This window comes from Athene noctua, chromosome 9 (assembly GCF_965140245.1).
Source record: "Athene noctua chromosome 9, bAthNoc1.hap1.1, whole genome shotgun sequence".
Taxonomy (NCBI): domain Eukaryota; kingdom Metazoa; phylum Chordata; class Aves; order Strigiformes; family Strigidae; genus Athene; species Athene noctua.
The window spans coordinates 8,341,345-8,363,968 of NC_134045.1; the positions used below are offsets into that span (position 1 = coordinate 8,341,345).

The 22,624-nt window shown below is 38.5% G+C and overlaps 1 protein-coding gene across 1 annotated transcript in view; it reads right to left on the bottom strand.

Annotated features, from left to right (window-relative positions):
• MMP2 (matrix metallopeptidase 2) overlaps positions 1–19,517 on the bottom strand; it is a 35,013-nt gene extending 15,496 nt beyond the window's left edge. The window contains exons 1-7 of the mRNA XM_074912981.1: positions 19,226–19,517; positions 14,721–14,947; positions 13,044–13,192; positions 10,784–10,912; positions 8,993–9,166; positions 3,003–3,176; positions 923–1,096 (exon numbers count right to left, since the gene is read on the bottom strand). Coding sequence (XP_074769082.1) covers positions 923–1,096; positions 3,003–3,176; positions 8,993–9,166; positions 10,784–10,912; positions 13,044–13,192; positions 14,721–14,947; positions 19,226–19,369 — 1,171 coding nt within the window. The 5' untranslated portion in view covers positions 19,370–19,517. The remainder of the gene's footprint in view (positions 1–922; positions 1,097–3,002; positions 3,177–8,992; positions 9,167–10,783; positions 10,913–13,043; positions 13,193–14,720; positions 14,948–19,225) is intronic.
• Positions 19,518–22,624: the final 3,107 nt, after the last annotated feature.

The following is a 22,624-nucleotide window of genomic DNA, read 5'->3' on the forward strand; positions in this document are numbered from 1 at the left end:
TCACATGCAAGTGATTTTGACAACTGTCTTAATACTTCTATGAAAAAACAAAGTGTAGCAAATAAAATCAGACAGTTTCTTTTAAGCACAGAAAAACTAAACTTGCAATCTAGACCTCAAATCTTACTTTTAATCATGCAATGGCATGTAAGTGATAAACAGGTCTGTACATCTGTGGGTCTGTGAACAGAACCTGAATCTCTTCTACCAAATGCTGTTAGGTTAAAAAAAATCTTTTATCATAGGATGACATTTTATCAATTATGTTCAAACAGTCTCTAAAATTTGGCAGTTATTTTCCTCCTAAAAGAGAAACCTGAATCTAGCATTTGTTTGTAAATGTGTAAAAAGCCTTTTGCTATATTTAATTTTACCCATATTACAAATAAGGATGAAGATTAACCAAAATAATTTAAAACACTGATATTCACCATGCAAACATTACACTGCATCTCTCATTTTTTAAATGTGTTTTTCATCTTTGGCAATATCAGTCACAAATGTATTAATTTTTTACTTTTAGCATTTCTTCCTAGTTTGGCCAATATCAAGAGTATAATTATTACATACTAGTGAAATACTATAGTACTTCTGACTTTTAGCCTTGGCAGGAAGAAATTGTGTTGAGGACAATGTTATTTATTTATTTATCAAATTTATTTATTATTTATTTTTGTGTTTTAGAAAGACACTTCGTTATAGTTTTAGAAAATCTGAATGTTTCAGGCAGATGAGCTCTGGGACTGACTCTTTAACAATAGTCTCCCATTTAAACATAGGGGTTTTACTCAAATTTTGAGCTGGAGAGAAGTACTGTAACCAGACAGGGGTGATAAGTATGAGAATGAAATCATCATTAAGTGTGATATCATCAGTGTGGTCAATATGCTGTTACCGTTGTATTGCTCTGACAGTGTGTTACCTTGATCTGGGCAAAAGCCCCACTTGCGGTCGTCATCGTAGCTGCTGGTAGAAGCGCACCACAGCTTGCCGTCATTGCGGCCTGCACTTGTACAGGACTCATATTTATTCCCAAGGAAGATGAAGGGGAATACACAAGGGGCTCCCTCTGAATTTCCACCAACTGTTGACATAGCTGTGGAAAATGGCAGAAAAACACAGTGAGAAAGGAATCCCTTTTGTGAGATTAAGCTGATGCACCTTCTTCTAAACTACACATTAAAAACAGAAAGCAAGCAGAAAATCTGCAATGCTCTTAAGAATGTGAGGAGTAAGATTAAAAGTAATATTTGAACAGAAAATTGTCTGACAGGAAAAAAAGGAAAAAGTCTAGGCATGGCTGTTGCAATGAACCTGCCAGTGGTTTTGGTGGGAGTGAGAATGAGCCTTGGATTCATCTTCCCAGTTCTGAGAAAGCAGCAGTTAACAGTGTTTTGTGGAAGGTGATTGCATGGCAAGTATCTTTTGATGGGCTTTCCTTGTGATGTTTTAAAGTATGTCTCAAATGGGCCAAAGGTAGATTTAGTGTCAGAAATGTTAAAGGCTTGTTGACTATCCACCTGTCTAGTTGGGGGCCCACTGAAATATAAGTTTTGAAGTAAAAGTCCCCAAAAGGTCCAAACCAGGAGTTATACCAAATAAATTGAGGAATTGCTTTATGCTGACAGCAGGGTACAGTTTAAAAGCATATGGATTTAAACATTTTCAAAAGAGAAGGATACCAAACGTGGATGACATATTTTTTACTCAGTATTTTTAAAAAAACTTGTAAATTTTTCCCCTGTGTTCTCATCTCTGTAGTATATGACAGTAATATATAAGAAATAACAATTGTATATGCATGTACAAGTATTTTCTAGAGGGAAGAGGGTGTAAAACTTGAAATTACAGTTTTCAAATTATGGTCTATCTTCTGGGAAGGTAAAGGAGACCAACACTGAGGCAAAGCTAGTGGTATCCCTAATTATTATTATTTATTTCTCATTCATTATCATTAATTAATGAGCCAGAAATAATAATAAAAAATCACGGCTACCTGCAACAATAACCTTTTATGCCCCAAAAAAGCTTAAATTAAGTGTATTTCTTGGTTCCAGTGATAGAGACTGTACTACCTAGGACTTTGAATATATTGATTCTAGATGTATTGGTTCTTTTGTTTGTTGAACTATCCTTTAGAATTTTCAGTTCCTAACTGTGTATCAAGTTGCAATGAATTTATTTTTTTTTAAACATCTGTTAGGTAAAATTGAAGGATTACACCTGGTTATCAAAAGTAACAGGAAGCCAAATACAAATACATCAAATCCCTATTGCAAATGGTTAGTCTGTTTTCTAAAGACTCTCAAAAGCCAGGGTGCATGTAGGCTTGAATGTAGCTTCAGGGTGCTACAGGGCGCATGGAGCTTCCCCTTGGCTCGATTAAAAGCCTGAGATTTTAGAACTGCCATAGCTAACTTATACAGCCTAAATACTACTGGCTCTAGTCTGCATCCTAAAATTGTACACCTGCCAAGCTATACAAGGCTATAAATTAATTTTTGTTCCTTTATGTAACAGAAGTTAAAAAGTATAAATGATTGTAAATAAAGCAGAAATCTATTTTCCTGGCTAAATCATTTCACTTAGTTCTTTTGAATTGCTGAAAAGTTCTATTAACTCAAGCTTAACATACTAAACAGGATTTCTTTCTTCAAGTGTAAATGGCAAGTATTAAGCTAAAATATTATTCATGCTTTCTTCCATCACATGAGACTTCTCTTCCAGGGCCATTAACAAATTGTAATCTACTCATAATTATCCTTCAGTGGTAGATATTTAGTCCTATGGTTCAATGACACTTGTGTATCCCTGATAAACTTGGTGTGCAGTGGCATACCATATCGTTTACATAGATCAGTCCTGTTCTAGTTACTTCCTTGGCCACCTATGCTGAAATTGTGCCCAGCTCATCAAGTTCTGTGTGCTCTGGTGAAGAGAGATTTTTGTTACTTAACACAGTCTAATTTGTCAGTGTTTTGTGCAAGCAACATTCCTCATACCAGTCTCCGGACAGAATCCGTATTTCTTATCTCTGTCATAGTCTTCAGTGGTTCCACACCATCGGTATCCGTCTGTCCTGCCTTCTGTCGTACACTGGTCATAGGATTGGCCTTGAAATTTAAAGGGAAATTTGCATGGCTGCCCGTCACCATTGCCACCCATTGTAAAAAGTGCTGTAGGGAGAAGAGAAAAATGTCAATATGCAGTGTTCAGTATCTACAAGGAATCATAGTGTGCCAATGGTAACATGTGAAGGTCTTGACAGAGATTAGAAGCCATCACGCGTGGTACAGTTCACACTTTAGAGCCTCTATTTTACACCAACAATTAAATGCTTTGGCAAGATAGACAAAGGATGTTACAATCTCACAAGTGTATAGAAAGGAATGACTGATTGTTCTTTATAAATGAACTGAGAATGAAGACAATTCTACTGAGCTGTTTGAATATGATTTGAATTGTGTATATCCTTTACAGCCTGCCTCATAACATAAAATTAATATCCCTTCTTGAAACATTTAGAAAGAGGGTTCTGAGAAAGTCACTCATGTTCCTTAGCACTCTGCATAAAAAAATGTAAGCTAGAATGTCAGACTCTGTACAGAGCCACAGACAAGCCAGATCAGTTTTTCCTAATGGCCATCTGTGTACATTTTCAGTTTCTTTAAGATGCTGACATACAGTAGAGTTAAAGTCAGATAATGACCTGTAGACTTTTCCTCTAGGCTTTGCTTCTCATTTCTGAGAATCCCTGCATCTGGGTTCAGGCACTCAGTAGATGAGAAAGAGGACAACTATGACTCCTCTGACAGTACTGAACAATGGAGGCTTCTCCTGTCTTTTGCTTCATTAATGTTCCTGGAGGTAGTGTATTGGTCTTCTAGGGGTTGTTTATTGTCTGTCCACATACACAGACAAGACCCCATAGCTCAGCCCTGAGAACCAGAAATCTCTCTTGTGGATGAAGGATTAAACCGAGTCAAGAGTTCGGGGATCTGTTCTAGGATTTTATAAACTTTCTGGATTATCTAGAGGAAGACAGATAAAATTACTCATACTGATATTTAAAAAATGTATGTCCAAATTGAATTACATGAACATGCAGGTGGCTTGGAGCATTTGACATCTTGTGAATCTGCCTGTGTCTTCTCTCGTTGCTCTATCTGTGGGAATCCTCAGTGGTAGGACTGTGTCTGTGAATGCCATGTGCTGGCGAGAGGAAACCATGGGGGCAACAAACAGGGCCAGGCCTTGCACTGAACAGAGACAAAAAAATCCTTCCTTCATGCAGCTGTGCACTAGTTCCCCTTGAGATTTAAGAATAGCACCTCAGAATGAAACACATCTGTTTGAATTCCCAGTGTAAAGTATGCGTGATTTGACCTTTTTTAAGGTACCCAAAGGGACACCTTTCTCCCTGTTCTTCCCCCAGTTTAAAGCTAAGCTAAAACCCAAACCTGTATGTGGGAAGGTCTGGCAGGTTATTTTAACTTTGCTGTTGTCATTTTTCATGACCAAAAAGCCATTATAACCTCAGTGTCTTTGTGTAGGATTTGAGGGGGTTTGCCTTTGCTTAGACTGATACATCGATGGGAAGAGACATTGTTTATGAGTGTCTTCACTTTTTAGAGTAGTAATAAATAAAAACCCAAGATCTTTTCTGGCTGAAGGGTGACTGGGAAGGGTTCTAACAATGGGGTATTGTGATAGAGATGATTCATTTTGCCTTTTCCACTTAAATCAGTAATTGGCCACAGTACTGGGGGCATGAACCAGTAAGTTACTGAACCAAGTTCCAGTCCCACTAAGGAGAGGACTTGGAGCGTTGCAGGCCTGGCTCACATACATGAGTCTGCTGAACTTCTGATCTGGCCAAGCTCTCATCTGTATTCTTCTGCATCCTGGACATGGAAGCAGCCACACAGAGGTCCTATCTCTAGGCAAAAGGTAACTGCAACACACGCTGTGCCTCCCAAAAAGAGCAAGCTGGAAAAGTTCGTATTTGTCTCAGAAGGTGTAATGTTAGGACTATGGCTCTCATGATTGGAGAAAGACTTAATTTTTTTATAAAGGAATGATAGAATTGAAAGGCAAAATTAAACTGAGTTGTTTAGATGACTCATTTACCACATGAGCTGCTTCCAGCTCTAGATGTAGCAAACTCTGTATTTTAATAGTCTTTTTTTTTTTTTTTTTATTGGTTTAAATGTGGCTAAGCTGCAAAAACTTTATGGAAAGTTAATCTCTCTTACTGCTTTGCATGCAGTCTTTCTGAGTCACAGTCAAAATGCAGTTTTTCATTTTGCTTGAGGTAACATCATGTGATGGTGACAATGGTTTATTAAATTTTCAAATCCTTCCCCTCAACCAGAAAATTCTTTGCTTTAATGTAAATGAAAATTAAATACAGAGACTAGGTCAGTTTCCTCCAAAACAAAAGCTTTGTTTGTTTGTAAGGGGATCTTAAAGGGCCTAACTCTAGGTAAGCTCAGCAATTTAAGAATCAATTTAAGAATCAGTGAAGATACGCTGATGTGAGAGCAGATTCAGACTGGACGTTACTAATCTGTGAGCTGCACTGCACTGTTAGCTGTTCCCAGAAAAATCAGCCAGTTGGGATGTAAGGAAACCTCAGGCTGGAAGGCTGCTAAAAACCCTGTGGCACACATCCAAGGTGGAGGTAGCTGCAGCTTCATGAGGGTTCTGCCCGGGAGAGCAGTCGAGCAGCAGCCTCCAAGAACTGTGACCAGTGTGAGGGAGGTACAGGCAGAGTACAGATCTCAATAACGTTAGATATTGGAGGACCAAAGTTAGGAGCCTAAACTCCCTGTAGTGTCAATGGAGTTTGGTAAAGAGAGGTTCATGATCCCTTGATCCCATATGGCAAAGGAGAGGTTCAGCACACCTGCATAAGATTTGTGTAGCGGGTAGATAACTTCCTGCTTTCCCTTCTGCTTTGGCAAATGATAGTTGAATCAGTCTACAAAATTAGGGTACACATCTGGGATTAACTTTAGAAAAGCCTGGTGCAGTACCATAGCTTTAAAAGTGTTTCCAAACATGCAGCGTAGCTCTATAATGAGAAGAACTGAAACTAACTTCAGTGAAGTTAACAGGAGAGAAACAAATACTGACAACTGTGTTGCCCCCAACACAGACTCTATGATGTAAATCCTCCCTTATCTGAAATTATCAACTGGGTTTTAGCAAATGGTGTCTTGGAATAATGAGTGAACAATGCTGCTCTGAATTTAATAAGAAACATCTGTGTATAACTGTTCAAGGATCTTGCGAAACAATTACATCAGAAACAAAAGGCTGAAACCCTTCTGTTCTGTTTCAGAAACCTTGACACAAGCATTTCCAGGAACACTGACTTCCAGAATGAACTCTCCCTGAGAGTGCTTCACTGCTTATGGTTTTGGTCTTATATGACTTTGGAATTTTACAAAGGTATCAGTCAGGGTATGTGGATCTTGGGTTGACTAACCTATAATCATGGCTTTGTTCCGACTATATCTGAGCATTTGGAGTATTTTAAAGAAATAAGCCTAATTTTGCTCTTTTCTAGCTGGAAGGATTAACCTGAGGAAGAGGAGAATTGGAGAAAGGTGGGGAATGAAGGAGATGGCAAAGTTTTAGGAAAAATGATTGTGCGGGTATGTGCGTGTGCACACATACAAGCTCCTGAAGTAAATGTTGGGCTAAAGAAGCTAGTTCTGAAACTAATATATACTGTAACTAACAATAACTTTTTTGTTTTGATCAACTGAAGTCTGTTAAAAGTTCACACTCCTGCTTGTTCATCTCCTATAGTTGTATAAATAGCTGTCACTATGGTAGGTCCCAGCTCTAGATGTGATCTATCATGGGCAATTAGGATTTTGGAAATGAAAGAATACATTTTTTTTTATCACATTAGGTCTAGAAGACTATGTTCTACAACAGATTATCTTTGCAAGCCACTAGTATCCTGATACAGAAAATTTGTAATTTATATTGGAAGCTGTATGGTCTCACAGATGAACTTGAGAAAACCCCATAATTTGTCAATCAGGAATCTGTTTAGTGTTTGGCTACAACAGGATACCAGAGAGGTTTTGAAGACAGGGTATCTGAATTTTTTCTACGTACACGTATCTTTGATCTTTCAAAAAATTATGCGTACTTAACTGACACACACATACTAACACATGTACATGCATTTTTACAGTACCTGTTGAGGCTTGCATGGGACATGTCAGGCTGTGCTTGTGCATTCTTGGTCTGGAAAAACCCTGAACATGTCTTGTTTTGTTAGCTTTGCATCCTAAGCATCACTAGTTTTCTTTCAGCAATCTGCATTCTCTTTCCTTGTACTGACTGCATATAGCCATAATATTATAAATAAGTTTAGTACTATTGTTCCAAGCAGGATTAGCATGACTCCAACAAAAGCTCAATTGTTTTCTGTTTCATTCTCTTTCATGATTCTCTTAATATTTGTTATGACACAGCAGTAGCAGGCTGGAGTTTTAGTGACCCTGTGGATCCATTGCTCAGGATGTAAGGTAACAAGAATTACCTTGCAAACACTCCCTGATGCCAAAAGCTTATAGCAATTGGTTATGTACAAAGGGAAAAAAGTGAATGTGGGAAACTGCAGTACTGGGAATGTCTGTGAACATATGTGCCAGCACTGGAGCTGGCAAACAGGAGCTGGAACAAGTGGCTAAAAGCCTCATACCTTCTCTACTCTTCACACTGCTGATAAATTAGCATAGTAAGCTACAGCCTATTATGCTTAATTGCTTCTCGAAAGGTTTCCTGCTGTGTGATATACAGGAGATCAAATTAACACTCATATAATAAATTGTCTGAAATCTTATATCCAGTAGACTCATAAAGATTTTCAAGCATATGTTCCTGATGTTTAACAGGAAACGTATTGTCATAATTTCATTTGAAAGATAATAATCATATTGTGTATATTTTTAAAACATTGTGGCTACATGAAAGCATTATACACAGTCTAATCTGTAAATGAGTGTTTCCAAATATGAAATAAATTGCTTGTGAAGGATTATGTTCGCATTCCAAAAATTTAGAAATCAAGTACCATCTTAGCTTTCCTAGACCTTCTAACAGTTTTGTACAGATACTGATATAGAGTTATGATTTCTGAAATACAGTGTCATTCCTGTATCTAAAGTGAGCCGTTAGCACTGCTTCACGAGTAAGAGTCCTAAGACCTGCGTTAAAAATAAACCCCTAAATTCTAAAAATGTGAGTGCTTTCCTGGCTAACAATTTGCAATGTACCAGCATATAAATAACTTTGTACCAGCATAGATACTCAATTGAAATTCAATCATTTCTATTTTGAAAAGCAGTATGAGGTCATTTAAAGGGTGATTTGTACAATAATAGTGTCACATTGCACTAAAAGTGCTCCAAGACTCAGAGGACCTGGGCCACCAGTTGGTAAAATTGCTATCCAGAGTTACAGAGGTTTGGCTTAATGGGTTTCATCCTTAACTACAAGTTTTTGTCAGTTACTGCTCTTGAAGGAGATGCAATTTCAATTGTTTGTGGAATGGCCTGCAATTTAGGGAGAGATTTCTGTCATTTAATGTGCTCTGTCTCCAAATTTGGCCCTGTCCTTCATCTAAAAGATGGTCATCTTTCCTGGATTGTGAAACTCAACCTGTAGTGTTTTTGATGTATATATGGGGCCGTGACCACTTCAGACATATCTTCAATATGTCCCTGTTTACAGAGAAAGGCCTCGGTCTGGGTCATCATCAGTTACAAACTCTCCTACACCAAGGGAGCCTGAAGGCTAAAGCCTACAGGGAATTTTGTTTGCCTAGATACTGAGGAGATATTCAAGAGCACTAAATCTAAATCTGCCAGAAAGGAAGTGGAAAAAGTACAAGGAGAAGTGGATGGGCAAATATGTAGGGAACATTCTACCAGGAAAAAAGCAGTAGAAATAATGATCTACTTACACTCATGGGGACAAAAGCCATATTTGCCATCTGCATCAAAGTCTTTGGTTGTGGAACACCAGAGGAATCCATCGCTGCGTCCTGCATCTGTGCAGCTGTTATATTCCTTGCCATTGAACCAGAAGGGAAATTTGCAGTATTCACCATCTGCATTTCCATACTTCACTCTAACCACTATAAAGAGAACAAATGCAGTGGTGACATTAGCCACCAACTGATTAAAAAAAAAAATACAGTTTCTGGATATCTTCTTTTCCTGGAGGATATTGATATAAAAATGCAGTCTGAATTTCCACTCTAAAATTCAATATGCTGCTGGTCTCTCTATTGGCAACATGATCATAACTGAAATAATAACTGGTAATTTTGAAATAATTACATGGATATTACTCATGGTGAAGCGTTAGAATGAACAGTCCTTAAAATCAGCCTGGAAAAATATATATGTTGTTGTTACTATGGCAAGGCAAACTTATAAACACGCTGTTAATACATTTAGTAATTTAGTTTCTTTGGTAATATGGTCTAAAATATTCAGTATAAGTTGAAAAGTTCCAGGCAGCAGTCGAGCATGAGCTGAACATGACTTGTGCCTCATAAACCACTTTGGTATTTCCAATTTGACTTGAATGAGATCTGCTGCAGCACTGCGGGGATAGGGTGGGAATGCAGACACACCCAGAGCCTGGGTTTTATTTCAGTTTGTCACATGTAGTCTTATGACTACGGTACTGGTGTTGTAATACATGTTAATGTATAGATAATTCATTTATCCATAGCATTTCTTCTAATGCCAGTAACTAACTGGATGCTTGTGCAGTATTTCCACTAATATGGAAAACAGTTTCCTCCTCTTCGTTGTTAGTCTGAGGCAGGGATCCAGTCCAGTTACTACAGCTACCGGTCAGTGCTTCTGCTAAAGTTAAAAGAAAGCCAAACAGAAGGAAGTTGACTATTTTGGTATTAAAGTTCAATTATTTTTTTGATGGGAGGACAGCTGGGAAAACTAGAATTTGAAATGAAAGGCAAACATGAGAATGCATTCTTCTTCTAAGTTAGTTCTCCAAATTATTTTGCAGTAGAAGAATTATATTTAGTATTATATGGTTGTGGCAAAGTTCAAACAGAAAAAAGAGGTTCCATACTACTACTACTTGGTCTGGTTTGTCTACTTCAGGTGATATTAACTGGACTTCAGTTGTTTTCTTCTAAAGGGTAGAGCAAACTGCCTGTTAAAGATTCCTAGAGATGTTCTTAATCCACTGTTTGATGTTGATTTTGTTTCAGTCGTCAGTTTGAGGGATTTATATTCCATTTGTTTTTGACAGATACCACAACTCTATGAAAACTTATTCAGGTGGATGGTTCAGTTTTTAACAACCAGAGCCATAGCTTAAGTCATCTTAAAAAGAGTATGTCAGCAGAAAAGCACTGGCCAGTCTGCCTCTAACGAATGAATTTAAAGATGTTGTAGCTTGAGACCCTGAGAACTTAAGCATTCAGAATTGTAGTCATGGCTTTGTACTTTTCCCACAATTCATGAAGGTTGAGCAGCATCAGGCCCATTATTAATTCAGTTTTTCAAGGGGCAACAGTAGAGGAACAGAAAGGGAAATCATAGGTAGCATTTATTTAGGAATTACATAAACATTTTGTAGAGAACAATTTAAATTGTATAAATTAATTTTCACCCCCTAACTTTTATTGACATGTCGATGAAAACATTTAGTGCAGTCCTAAAACATAGGAGCCAGCAGGCCTTATGTTCTGAAACATTAAAAAGTCTGGTACCTTGCCCCTCTCCAAGAGTCCACAGTTCATCATCATCAAAATGGGAGTCTCCTCCAATTCCTGGCCCCGGTGCAAAGGCATGAGCCAGGAGACCATCTTTGCCATCAAATGGATAGCCATCACCATGTTCTGCAGGAGGAAGCAGACAAAAAAAGAGCAGTTTCTAATGACCTCAACTCTGTGAGATTCTATACAGGAATGATGATTATCATGTGTACTTCCCCATCCAAGACAGCAGCAGAATACACTAGTGAGTTTATTGGTATGGGCTGTGCTGGCAAGACTGAACCAGAAGAGAAGCAGCCAGTTCTTACAAAGAACATTAAGTGTCAGTACTGCAGTTGTCAGGAATGTTATTTTATATCTCCTAAGTATTGTGGAAAGAAATCAAAGACAGTGAAGAACAGTGAAATATTGTATATTATATGTATGACTGCATACACACTGCTATTTCTCAATGGATACTGGTAGGGAGCTGTAAAATAAACACTGTAGATGAGGAGTGTTTTCAGATAATTCGTATCAGTATCCAGCACAGTGATTGGAATGTAAAGGCAGGTTTCTTTTTGCAGGTTACTGTTTTCTGCCACACCTCAGGCTGCTGTGCTCTTTTCTTTGGGCAGGATACTAACTACTTTGAGCAGGAAAGCAAATCAACTGAGTGTCTCAGTGGTGAGCCTCTTGGAAAGCTAGCTCTTATTCGTGCTCTGAGTCCTGCGAATGAGCCTGTTTCTCCTCCACACCAACCATCTGAGACTCAGGCAGCTCACAGGGCAACAGCAGGTTAAGTAGTTCTCCTGTGATTACACTGTTGGCTTTTCTTGGAAGTACACCGCATGTGGGCAAGGCAGGCTGGCAAGGGCATAACCCTGGTATTCATAGCTTTCCTACCACACTGACCTGTGCATCAAAGCTGGCGGCTGCCAGCATCTCCTGTTGCATCATTTCAGGCCTTTTGCTCTGATGTCTTGCCATTTAACAGAAGCCCTAAATACACAGGCCTGATTCTCTACTCTGTTACACTGATTTCATGCTGGTGTCACTCTCTTAGTACTAGTTCAGTTCATTCATTTCAGTAGACTGGTGTGCCAGTTGTCAAGAAGATTCTGGCATACATTAGATGCTTTACTCCCGTTTATTTCATAGTAGATCCTTTGCTTAAGAGAAAGCTTAAAACTGAAAAACCTTGTGGCTGTCCCAGCTCCTGTGAATCCAACATGCAGAAAAGTGATAAGAATGTATGAATGTGGAAGAAGCTCTTCTCCCACTGTTTCTGAGCTAACTCTAACCAGCAAGTACTAAAACCAGCAGAAACACTTCTGTTTTTGTAAGACTTTTTTGCGAACCAAGCCAGCCTGGATGAGGATCTGAAGTTTTGAGTTCTGTACAGAATCTCTGAAGCTTTTGAGGTCAACTCATCAGTAGCTAAAGCAAAGAAAACCAGCTTGAAATGGAGGCTTTTACAAAGAGCTCGGTTATTCTTTGAACCGTTCACTTCTAAAGTCTACCTCCCAAGTGACTGGCTGCATAAGCATCTTCATTAGTATTAAAAATTCTGTGACTGTAATAAGTTAAAATGCCCCAGGTTTACACTGAAAAGTTATAAACATTCTTTCAGGGGAAACCAAAATTAATTGAGAAGACATGTACAACAAAAATGAATCGAGTCACCTATCACCAGCTGGACTCAAACCGTGATTCAGTTTATGATCCATATTTTCAAATTCCTCAGGACCAAAGGATGCATTGAAGGCTGCTTTCTGCTATGCTAAAAAGCAGACCAGCTATGGAGTCAAAATTGAAAGCCAAAAATCCATTTTTTAGCTCCAGTATGTTAGGACCTCCACCACTATCACTGAAAAACTGAGTATGGAACTATAAATAAACAGTATGATGGCATTCTATTCTCTTCTGTGGCAGAAAGCCAGCTCACATCATCTGAAGTTCTGTACCAATATTTCCCAGTTCTATTTCTGATTTGTAAATTTAAAAATAAATTATTGCCCCTAGTGATTCTCTTTTGGAAAGATAAATATAGTGTAAGGATATTGTATAAATACTTTCCTCTCTCTCCTTCATATATAAGAAAAAAAAAAATCTTAGTGAAATTAGATTTTAGCCTGTATAAGCCAAGTGCAAACTAGGACAAGGTTTGCCAGAGAGGCTCATGGGTACTACTTACTGAGGGTAGATCATTCCAATACTAAGGATTAATAAAAGGAACAAAACCAAAAACGTATGTAAAAGAAGAAAAATATACCCCATCTGCCAAAATTAATCATAATGTCTGCTTCTCCATCATTTATTCGGTTAAATCTCAGCGGTGTGACATCACTCCAGACTTGAAAGGCTCGAGCAAAGGCATCATCTACTGTCTCAGGATCCAAATCCGGGGTATAGCCTATAATCCTTAGAGGTAAAAGGAAGAGTTAAATAACACATAAACCCCCTTCCAGTATTTGTTGTTTACTGATCAAAATGCTAAGTAGACTCAGTAGTGAAACCAATTAAGAGGTAACAGTGCTGTATGTGAGATCTAAACACTTTTCTTTGATTCAGAGATGTGTTTAGATGTAGCATTTGCTATTTATTTTTCTTTGGAATTGATGCAGCAGCATGAAGAAAATTACATAGCCAGAGGCTGTAAAGCCTGCATGGCAGTGGGCCTTGCACAAAATATTCAGGTTTTTCCATCAGTGCTGAGGTGCTGGAAAGCCATACTGTCACTTTAGACATGAACATACAAGCGCATCTTGATATATAACATTTATTTGCCAGAAAGGAGCTCAATAACATTCTGAAAGTTTCAAGTGTGGTTGTTTTGCTCTTTAATAATAACAGAGAAACAGCCTTTATCCCTCACCTTCGTAGTTTGATCCCAGTTGAATGCTAATCCTTTACCAGTGTGTTGGTTACATTGGCAATAGGCTACGTGGGGAAATAGGAGGTAAAAGCATGTAAGAGAGAGCCATAGGCTTGACATGGGAATGGGACAAACTCTTAAATTCATTTCTTTCTTCTTCATATACTTTAGTTGGACTTCTTAGTGCCTTATATTGTGGCCAGATAACCTCCATGTAAAGACAAGTTTCCAGTTCTTTGCTGCTGGGGCTGTGCATAGTGAGGGAAACTACTTTGTGCCTAAGGAGAATGAGGAAGAATCAGAGGAAGCAATTCAGCAAGCGGGGGCTGCAAAAGCTGCCACAGGTTTTTTCAGTGTTTATTAGGCTAGTCGCAGTGTGAGGGATGCTTTGAGTCATAACTTGTTGAGGAAGCAGCAGACTAAGTCATGCAGCTGAGATAAATCTTCTGTTCTCATTGGTGCTGAACGTTTGTTCTTGGACCACCTAAGGTAATGACATGATTTTATTTTTTTAATTACTGGCTTCAGTGAGACCTATATTGGTCCCTAACTCTTCAGAGTAAGAAATTAAAACATGCCAAACCTATTGCAATAGGTTTGCTTTAAATCATGTCAGTATATATCTGAAATATGATTGTTTTATTTTAAAATTTATTTGATTCCCTCAAATTTATGACTACTGAACACAGAGGAGTTTGTTTTCCTACACAGCCTCTGCAGTCAGTAAGTACTGTGGTCCCCACTGTACAGTAGGTGAGATGGGCAGGTGAGATACTCCTCCTCCAGTTCCCTTAGGATTCTTGCAGCAGAGCAAAGAATAAAACCAGAATCTCTTTAGTCTCAACCAGAACCATAAAGCTGATCTTTAGATGATTATTCCTGAAATTTTACAATTTGAAATTTCAGAGATGTTTGCTAAAGCATGTGGTAGTTATCCAAACACAAAGAGATTCTAATTAAAGAAATCCTGTCTAGCCCTCTAAGCAGCTACTCCACTTCTAAGTGTCTTGTATGATTGGTTCTTAAAAACACTATGGCTGTATGTGAGCAAAACCCAACATCACCAGTCAGTACCTGTATGTTATATGATTCTTTTCCCATTTTGGCTTTCTTGGAAAGAAGTTGTAATTGGCTACATCTGGGTTACCACAGCGGGGTTTCTTCATTGTCTCAATAGTATTTTGATCCAAATCTCCTGTTTCAGGCAGCCCAAAAAATTTCTGCATTTTCTTCAAAGTATCTTTCAGGACAAATAAATTGCAATTGTCTTTTGGGCACCCATAGTATTTATTCAGGTATTGCTTGAAAAAAAAAGCACAGAACAAAGACTTTAAAATTCATAAAAGAAATAGTTAATCATTACAAATAAACGCTGTAATTCCTTGTTAGCTTTCCATCTGTAATTTGCAAGTTTTCTTTTTAAAATTACTATTATTAGTAACTGAGAGACCAGCAGAATCTCCTTAACTGACACAAACCATCCTTGATCACACAACATTGCTAATTGAGCAATCATTTTCACTATTAGCTATCACCTTTACTTAATGAATTGCTTTATTAGGAAGTAGAGCATAGAGCTTTAATGTAGAACTACAAAGTAAAAATGGATTTATCTTTTTTGGCTTCTTTATGATGTATAAATATGCTTACAGTTTTAGATTTTATGTATTTTTTTCTTGGAAGACTCTGTGGATTATTGAGAAACTTGTCAAGGTATCAAAGCGGCCACACAAATGAGACCACATTAATTGAAATGAAAAATAAAAAAAGTTTATTCAAACCACATAAAGCTATTTATATGTATTTGCTTTTGAGTCAAACATTGCAAAGACCTGAGGAAGAAGGTCTTTGGTAGCGTCTCAGTTGCCTGGACACTGCAGCCAACCCATATCTGCATACTTCAGACTCCATCAAATGCTCCAGCAGATTATGGCCAGACTGATCTTTCTGATACAACCATGGTGGCAGATCACAAAATTACCTCTCCTTAGAAAACAGTGGTCATAAGGAATCAAAAAGGTAGCACAAATTATTTTCATCTCATCTAAAATAATATCCACCCAAGCCTCCTCCACTTTCCATTTTGATCAGTCTAACCTAATTAGCAGATGTATGCAGTTTAAAAAAAAAAAAGATCTGTTGTTTGCTGCCTCTAATCCCAGAGGAGCAATGGATTAGTCTGTTCCCTGGCAGCTGTTTCAATTAAGCAGCCATGTCTTTCAGATGTGTGTTGATAGGTTTTGTGTTTACATTAAAGTAAACTGTAGATAAACAGCAGTGGTCCTGATTATCCATATATGGTCCCCACCTCCTGTGCGATACACAAGTAAGATCACACAAACAATTAAGTATTTAGCATTTTTTTCCCTTAAATTCTGGGTCGACTGGCAGAAGAACTGTGAGCCTCTTGGGCTAGGGACCGACCCTGAGAGAATGCCTGGCAGTCTCTAGCACATGGGGAAACCTGCCATAAAAACATAGTCATTGAAATGAAAAATAGTGACAAGAAGTTACATCTTCAGCAACTGTCTAAAATCCATTATCTACTGTGTTCCTAACTGGAGACTAACAAACATGGCCACACAACAGACTGCTGGCTAGCTAGAGGTTTTGGATTCAGTTTGGATACAGACTGAATTTGAGAAAACCTGTAGCTCAAGATGTTACCTTAGCTTGGACTGTTGCACATCATGCTGTTTAAATTACGTACAGCTTTAGATTATTGAATTTATATCTTCACTGTGGAGTAGATAAATGGTTTATGATGAAGATGTCAGTTTGGGTACTTCTATATTGTTAATAACCTATCATTATCTAATTATTTTCATTCACAGGTTCTAAACAGCTTGGCTAAACTATCTGGAGCTGTAGATTTTATCCAGTAAAGTGAATCTTACGGTTCTCTTGCACAAAGATTTCAGGAACTCCACACTCAAGTGGAGTGATGCCTGCTCCCACTCAAGTGGATTTTATGCCTAGATCTAAAAGAAAAGCTACAGCCATCTCAAATGGCAGGTGTTCCCAAACTGATGGGAAGGCCACCCAAACTGGTGCCTAACGTGACACAAGCTGAGGGATGCCCTTAGTAATGATGCTGTTAGACAGGAAGGTTGCAATTTATGGATCTTTCCAGTAAAACTGACTATAGCAGAGGAAGAAGCATCCTTCAGGTACTGTATCCAAAACATTAACCACAAATCCAAGGTAGGAAACCACCCAAAATAAGGTAAAGGTATATTTGCCGAAAATATATCAGACAGATTCTATTTCTAACATCAATACAAGAAGCCTGACAAAATGACTGCACATTTAAATCCTTGTGCCAGGAAGTGTTCTGGAGGAAAACCTTACTTTATGTATCTAATTAATTCACTGAAGTTCACCCAGGAGACTGGGGATCAGACCACTACATCAGCAAAATACAGCAAAGGATATTTGATGACGGCAGTTGGTCAAGCCTGGATTTCACCACCTCCTCATTAAGTCCAGGCGTACCTCATCTACCCTGCATAGGAAATGGTTCAGAGCTTACTCAGAAAAAGGATTTAATCAAGAGGCTACACCATTTCCTTCAGAAGGTCCTCCATCCACCTACTGACTAAGCACAGACTATGCCTAGTTTTTGTAATTTTTAGAACTTCTGATGTGGTATTTTTCCAGTGGAGACTATGGCACTGGCAAATAATGGACACAGAATGGTTTCACCTTTGCTACACTAAGCTTCTGTCTACTCAGAGTTAATGGGGCCTGGTGGAAATGATGTGAAATGCAATAAGAACATAATCAAACAGGCCTGTTTGGAGGTTCTGTTCTTATCCCAATTTTCATTTTAATGTAGTTTGAGATACTCTCTTATGCTTCTGTTTGCATCTCTCAATGAGGTACCATGTATAAACTATACATCAGAACTGAAGCTTATTGAATAAGCAGGATGCTGTTCTTGCCATTTTAGCTTTGGGAGGAAGGTATACAACCAAAAATATAAAATGAGGCACAGTAAAGAATTTTACTTGCTAACTCCTTTCAGTTTTTCCTAAAATGGAGATTTTACTGAAGATGAGAAATGAACATAACCAGCTGTTCTATGAGAAGAGAATCTTGAAGAAAATGTAGTGTCTATGTAAACCACATCTTGGCCTAGGCTGCAAAATTCAGTTTCCCCAGAGTCAGCAGGGAGCTGTGGTGATCTGGAATTTTGATCCAACCCATTAATGAAACAGGGTCCAGCTGCAACATAGCAATTTGTGTTCTGATGCTGAGTGTTGGGGCTGTTCTGATGGAGGGTGTGAGGGAAAGGCAGCCAGTTAGCATTACCCAAGAATACTATAAGAAAGACAAAGAAGAACTGCAGTGTTAAACCAGCTTGTAATTTTCCTCTGAGTACACATAATAAATAGGTTGTTTGAAAGAAACAGAGATGAGGGGAGATGTGGACTGCTGTTACTGAATAAAAGCCTGACTGTGTCTAGGAAAATAGATTATCTAAAAGTGTTTAAATTGCTATTAGACATGTGGGACCCCACTCTTCTTTCCCATATGCACTGCCCCCCATCCCCTGGCTGCTCTGCTGCTGAGGCAAAACCTTGGGTGAATCTGTTTTGTTAAAGGCTGAGAAGTGCCCTTTTTGGGTCAGTTTGTCTGTTTTTCCTAAACTTTCCACCTTAGCTCCCATCTGGAAATTCTCTCTCTACCCTCCCCCAGACCTTCTTTAACCTGGCAAGCTTTCCCAAGATGCACACCAGTTCCTAAAGAAAAGTGACCAACTTTCAAATCTGTGTCCTAATATAAGAATAATTTATCTCAATATTCTTTCGAATAGATTCACTGATGAAGAAGAGAAATGTCTATAATTTACATGCTAAAATAAGGATAATCCATCTCAATCTCCCCTTAAATGGACTTTCCCCATAATGTCATTTTTATGAAGGTCCACAGGGCTAAAATAAGGTTAGAATAAAATGCTGTAGAGTTATAGCTATAATTTGGTAATGTCGCAGAAATCCAAACTCCTTTTTCTTGTTTCAGATTGAATTTAGAGAAAAATGTTTCTTTAAACCTCTGATGAGATTTTTTTTCAAAGTCAAAACTAGTCACAATGGCTTCTGAAACTCGAGCCAGCTTTCGATTGTAATTGTCCCTTAAAGTTATGTTTATGCAACACACGGTAAACAATCTGGAAAACAAACATTTGAAAGCTGTGAGCATTAAGAGTCTCAAAAACCCTCACTTCTACTTGATTTAAGTAAAAAAACTAGATGTCTCTAATTTGCCCTTCTCCTCTCTTACCATTGCAATCTTTTGATTATAGTCACGATGATATAATGAAATTATTTTGTATGTTCAGACTTAAGGAAAAAAACAACTTTCTTTGCCGGATTTGAAAATTATAAGAGAGGAAACATTTCTTGGCTCTAGTTTTAACTTTTGAAAGCTGATACCTTTGCAAGCTAGCTAGCACTTCCAGAGACTCTAGGGAGAGAATGCTACAGTCATTCTTTAGCCTCAGCTGAAACAAGAAAGAAACATCTGCTTATGAAACAACAATATAAATGTGAAGCAAAGATGAAACCAACACTTACCACTGCTAGTTCTTTGTCTGTTTTAGGAGTGCTGTCTCCAGGAAACTTAATGATTGGTGACGGTGCAGCTAAAGTTTTGTTAAAAAGATATACTTGGAGTAATAGTACTTCAAAAACAAAGCCACAAACATTGTGAGTCTTCATTCTGCCTAAACTTGTGCTCTCCTCTGTAGAAAAAGCTTTTCCCCGACTGCCTGTCTGTTACTTTAGCTGCACAGTGCACCAGTTGCTTATCTGCACATCTTAACTCCCTGCACCGTTTTCTCTTTTGCTTGCTCTAGCAATTCCTTTGTATGTTTAAAACATCCAGATGCGCAGTCTCAAGCTACCACAAGAGGAAGTCTGAAAACTAGTGGAAACATGAGAAAAGGGCAGTTACCAGATGTGATTGCTGTGATTTTAAGGTAGTAACAGGCAGATACTTATTACTGCTGAAAGAGGCCACATTTTTTCCTCATTTGCATATATGAAAGCATTTAGTTAAGCCAGAGAGCAGAAAAATGCAAAATCTGACAAACTTGAAGATTAAGTGTCCCACATAGATTTTAAATTAAAAAATAAATTCCTAAACATTCTTTTCCTGGCTAAGTACTTTTATTAATTTTTAGTTATTTTTTTTGCCGCAGACATAATAATCTGCTTTAGTCATATGTGGTTACGCTCCTACACAGTGCCTTACAGTAAACATTTTGATTATGGATTTTGAGGCAGACCCTGCACGGAGCAGTGCAGTGGAGTGAGGCTTTCTTGTCCCTCTCCTGTTTAGACTACACTAACTGTAGGTCTGTGTACACAGTGCTCACCCACACTTGGCGTGAGTGTCGCTCCCTCCCTGGTCTGTGCAGAATGTGCAGAGCTTTGAATAAGATTCTTGTGGCTTGTTTGGGTTTAGAACCAGCTGGAGGCTTTGCCACCAAAAGGCACAGTGTATCACCTTAACCTACAGGATAGGAGATCATCAGGCATATTCAGCAATAGAAATTATCCTCAGTAACTGACATCAAGGGAAATTTGGGGTTTGCTCATGCTAGGAGTTTGGTCCACTGGTGCGGCTGCCGTGGTCTGAAATTTTGGTGTAAATATGGCCATTGTCATGGACAGCCTTTTTACTGTGTTGTTCATAATATTGCCAGTTTTGAGATGTTATTGCAAGTGGAATTTTTTTTTTAGCTGAATATCCCTAATCTAGGGTCTTGGCTCATGACTTTTTAAGACAGGAGGCTAGCAATTCTGCATGAATGCAAACTGTGTTCTGGCCAGCCAAGTGCCTACAGTTTCTATTAAACGTGCGTCCACCCATCTCGGTTCCTCGGAGCTCTACGTCAGCATAAATGTTGTCACAGCTTTCCACTGAATGATAAATGCAAATTTTCCAGATATGACTCTTGTTATCAAATAGGGCTGTTAATGAAAAGGAAATACTTTGCTGGTGTTTGGTATTTACTAATAATATTTTGATATTAGATTTTAAATAGTTAATATTGACAGTTCACTGATTTATGGTAATATCAAGCTATTTTGCTAAGTGCACCCAGTAAGCCATGAACTCAATAGTCTTTATTAAAGTCAAGGGTTTCTAAGGGGGGGGGAGGGGGGGGGGCGGGGCTCTGGGGTTCAGGGAGAAAACGTTAGCAGGAGCTTTTGCTGCCTGTACAGTTACAGTTCCATTGACAACCCAACAGAGCAGCTGTACGCATGGCCGCTGGGTGAGTCAGCCCTAGGAAGCAGCACTTAATGCTCAGGAGGGAAGGAGGAGTTAAGGGAACTCCGCACATGGATGGAGCTTTCTTTGTAAGCAAGTGGTTTTGTACTTATGCCCTCTCATCCTTTGATGTGTGATTCCAAGGGCACTTGAGTTACAGTGAACATCTTTCCCCTAATGGTTCTGCTTTGAAACTACATCCTTTTAAGCTTTTCCCCATCAGCTAAAAAACAGTCATTTCTAAGAATTGCCTTAATAAACCGCAGTTCTGAAGATATGATCCAGTTTTTCCACAGCCCTGCACTTGGTTGTTGGGGAATGACTCTCCTGCTTTGTTTGTGATGACAGTTCATATTTGTGTCCAGCCACATGAAACTGCAAGAGAGCAAAGGCTAAGAAAGCCTTCATGAGATGTGCCAAGTTACTCTTAGCTTTTCCTTAATTAAGAAGTAAAAATATTATGCATTGTGTCACGAGATTCTGTAGTTATCTCTGTGCTCTGCATTAGGTCAAGGGCTGCTGTAAATCTCAAAGCATAAGAACCTCATAATTTTCATAAGAATTTTAATGTAATTTATGATGGCTCAGTAGCTTTCATTTAGAAGGGTGCTGCAGTGAAGCCATTTAAAGTCAAACATGTCCTGGCACATTCCTGTTGCACTCATAAGCCTCACTGAAATCTAACGAATGCTGAGTTTTCAGTGTGTCCTAATGAACATCGAATCAGAAATGGATGAGGAAACTTTTGAATGGATTGTGAGGTCCGTGCAGTTTGAAATTCTCACCGTATTTTGTTTCGTATCTTTGCTGGCAGTGAGAGTGGGTTGAGGTCACCTTTTCAACACATTTCCTCAAAAAAATCAGCAGAGAAACAGAAACCATACGGATCTGCAGTGAAGCATTGTTTCTCACCTTTGATTGCGGTTTAGCAGGTGAACTGCTTTGCTAGTACTACTTCAGCTAGTGAGCAGTTAAGTTGTGTTCAATTAGGAAACATAATATATAATGGAATATTGGATTTATGGGTACTGGGTGAACCAATATATCGAGTTTCTGACCATTTAGTGGAAGGCATTATCTTCCATTAGCACATAAGATCAGTAGCAGTTTATGAGATCCTGGCTGAGGTACTGTCTTTTAGGTAAAAAGCGAAGCAAAATAAAATGCCGGTCGCAATTCTTTGTGCAAGTAGAAGTCCTATCATATTGCAACTAGATTTTGAGTAAAACATCTCTTATCTCCTTATATTTCTCTTTAAGCTATATGGGACCATTCTATTCTCAGTGTGCTACAGAGGTCTGCTTTTTCAGGCCAGGAGTGCAGTGGTGCTATATCCTGAAAGCAGGGAAATGCTGCTGCTGGCAGGCCTCTGCTTTGAGCCAGAGGTTGGGCTACAGGACTTCCTGAGATCCTTTACAGCCCAAGTTACTCCATGATCCTACCACTCTTGCTGGATTTGAAAAGACATGGTATGATGTGTTTTCTGTTCTCAGACTAGAGAAGCTTAAAATCAGAGAGACAGACTCAAACATTTGAACTGATGTATTTTGACATTGACAGATCAGTGGTTTAACTCCTATGAATGTTTAGTGCACAAACATTCCTCGACACTCCATACTCTGAAGACATTACCTCTAACATTAATTAGTGACTTTTGAATAGATTCCTGGAAGTTAAAAATTAAGGAAAGATGCAAT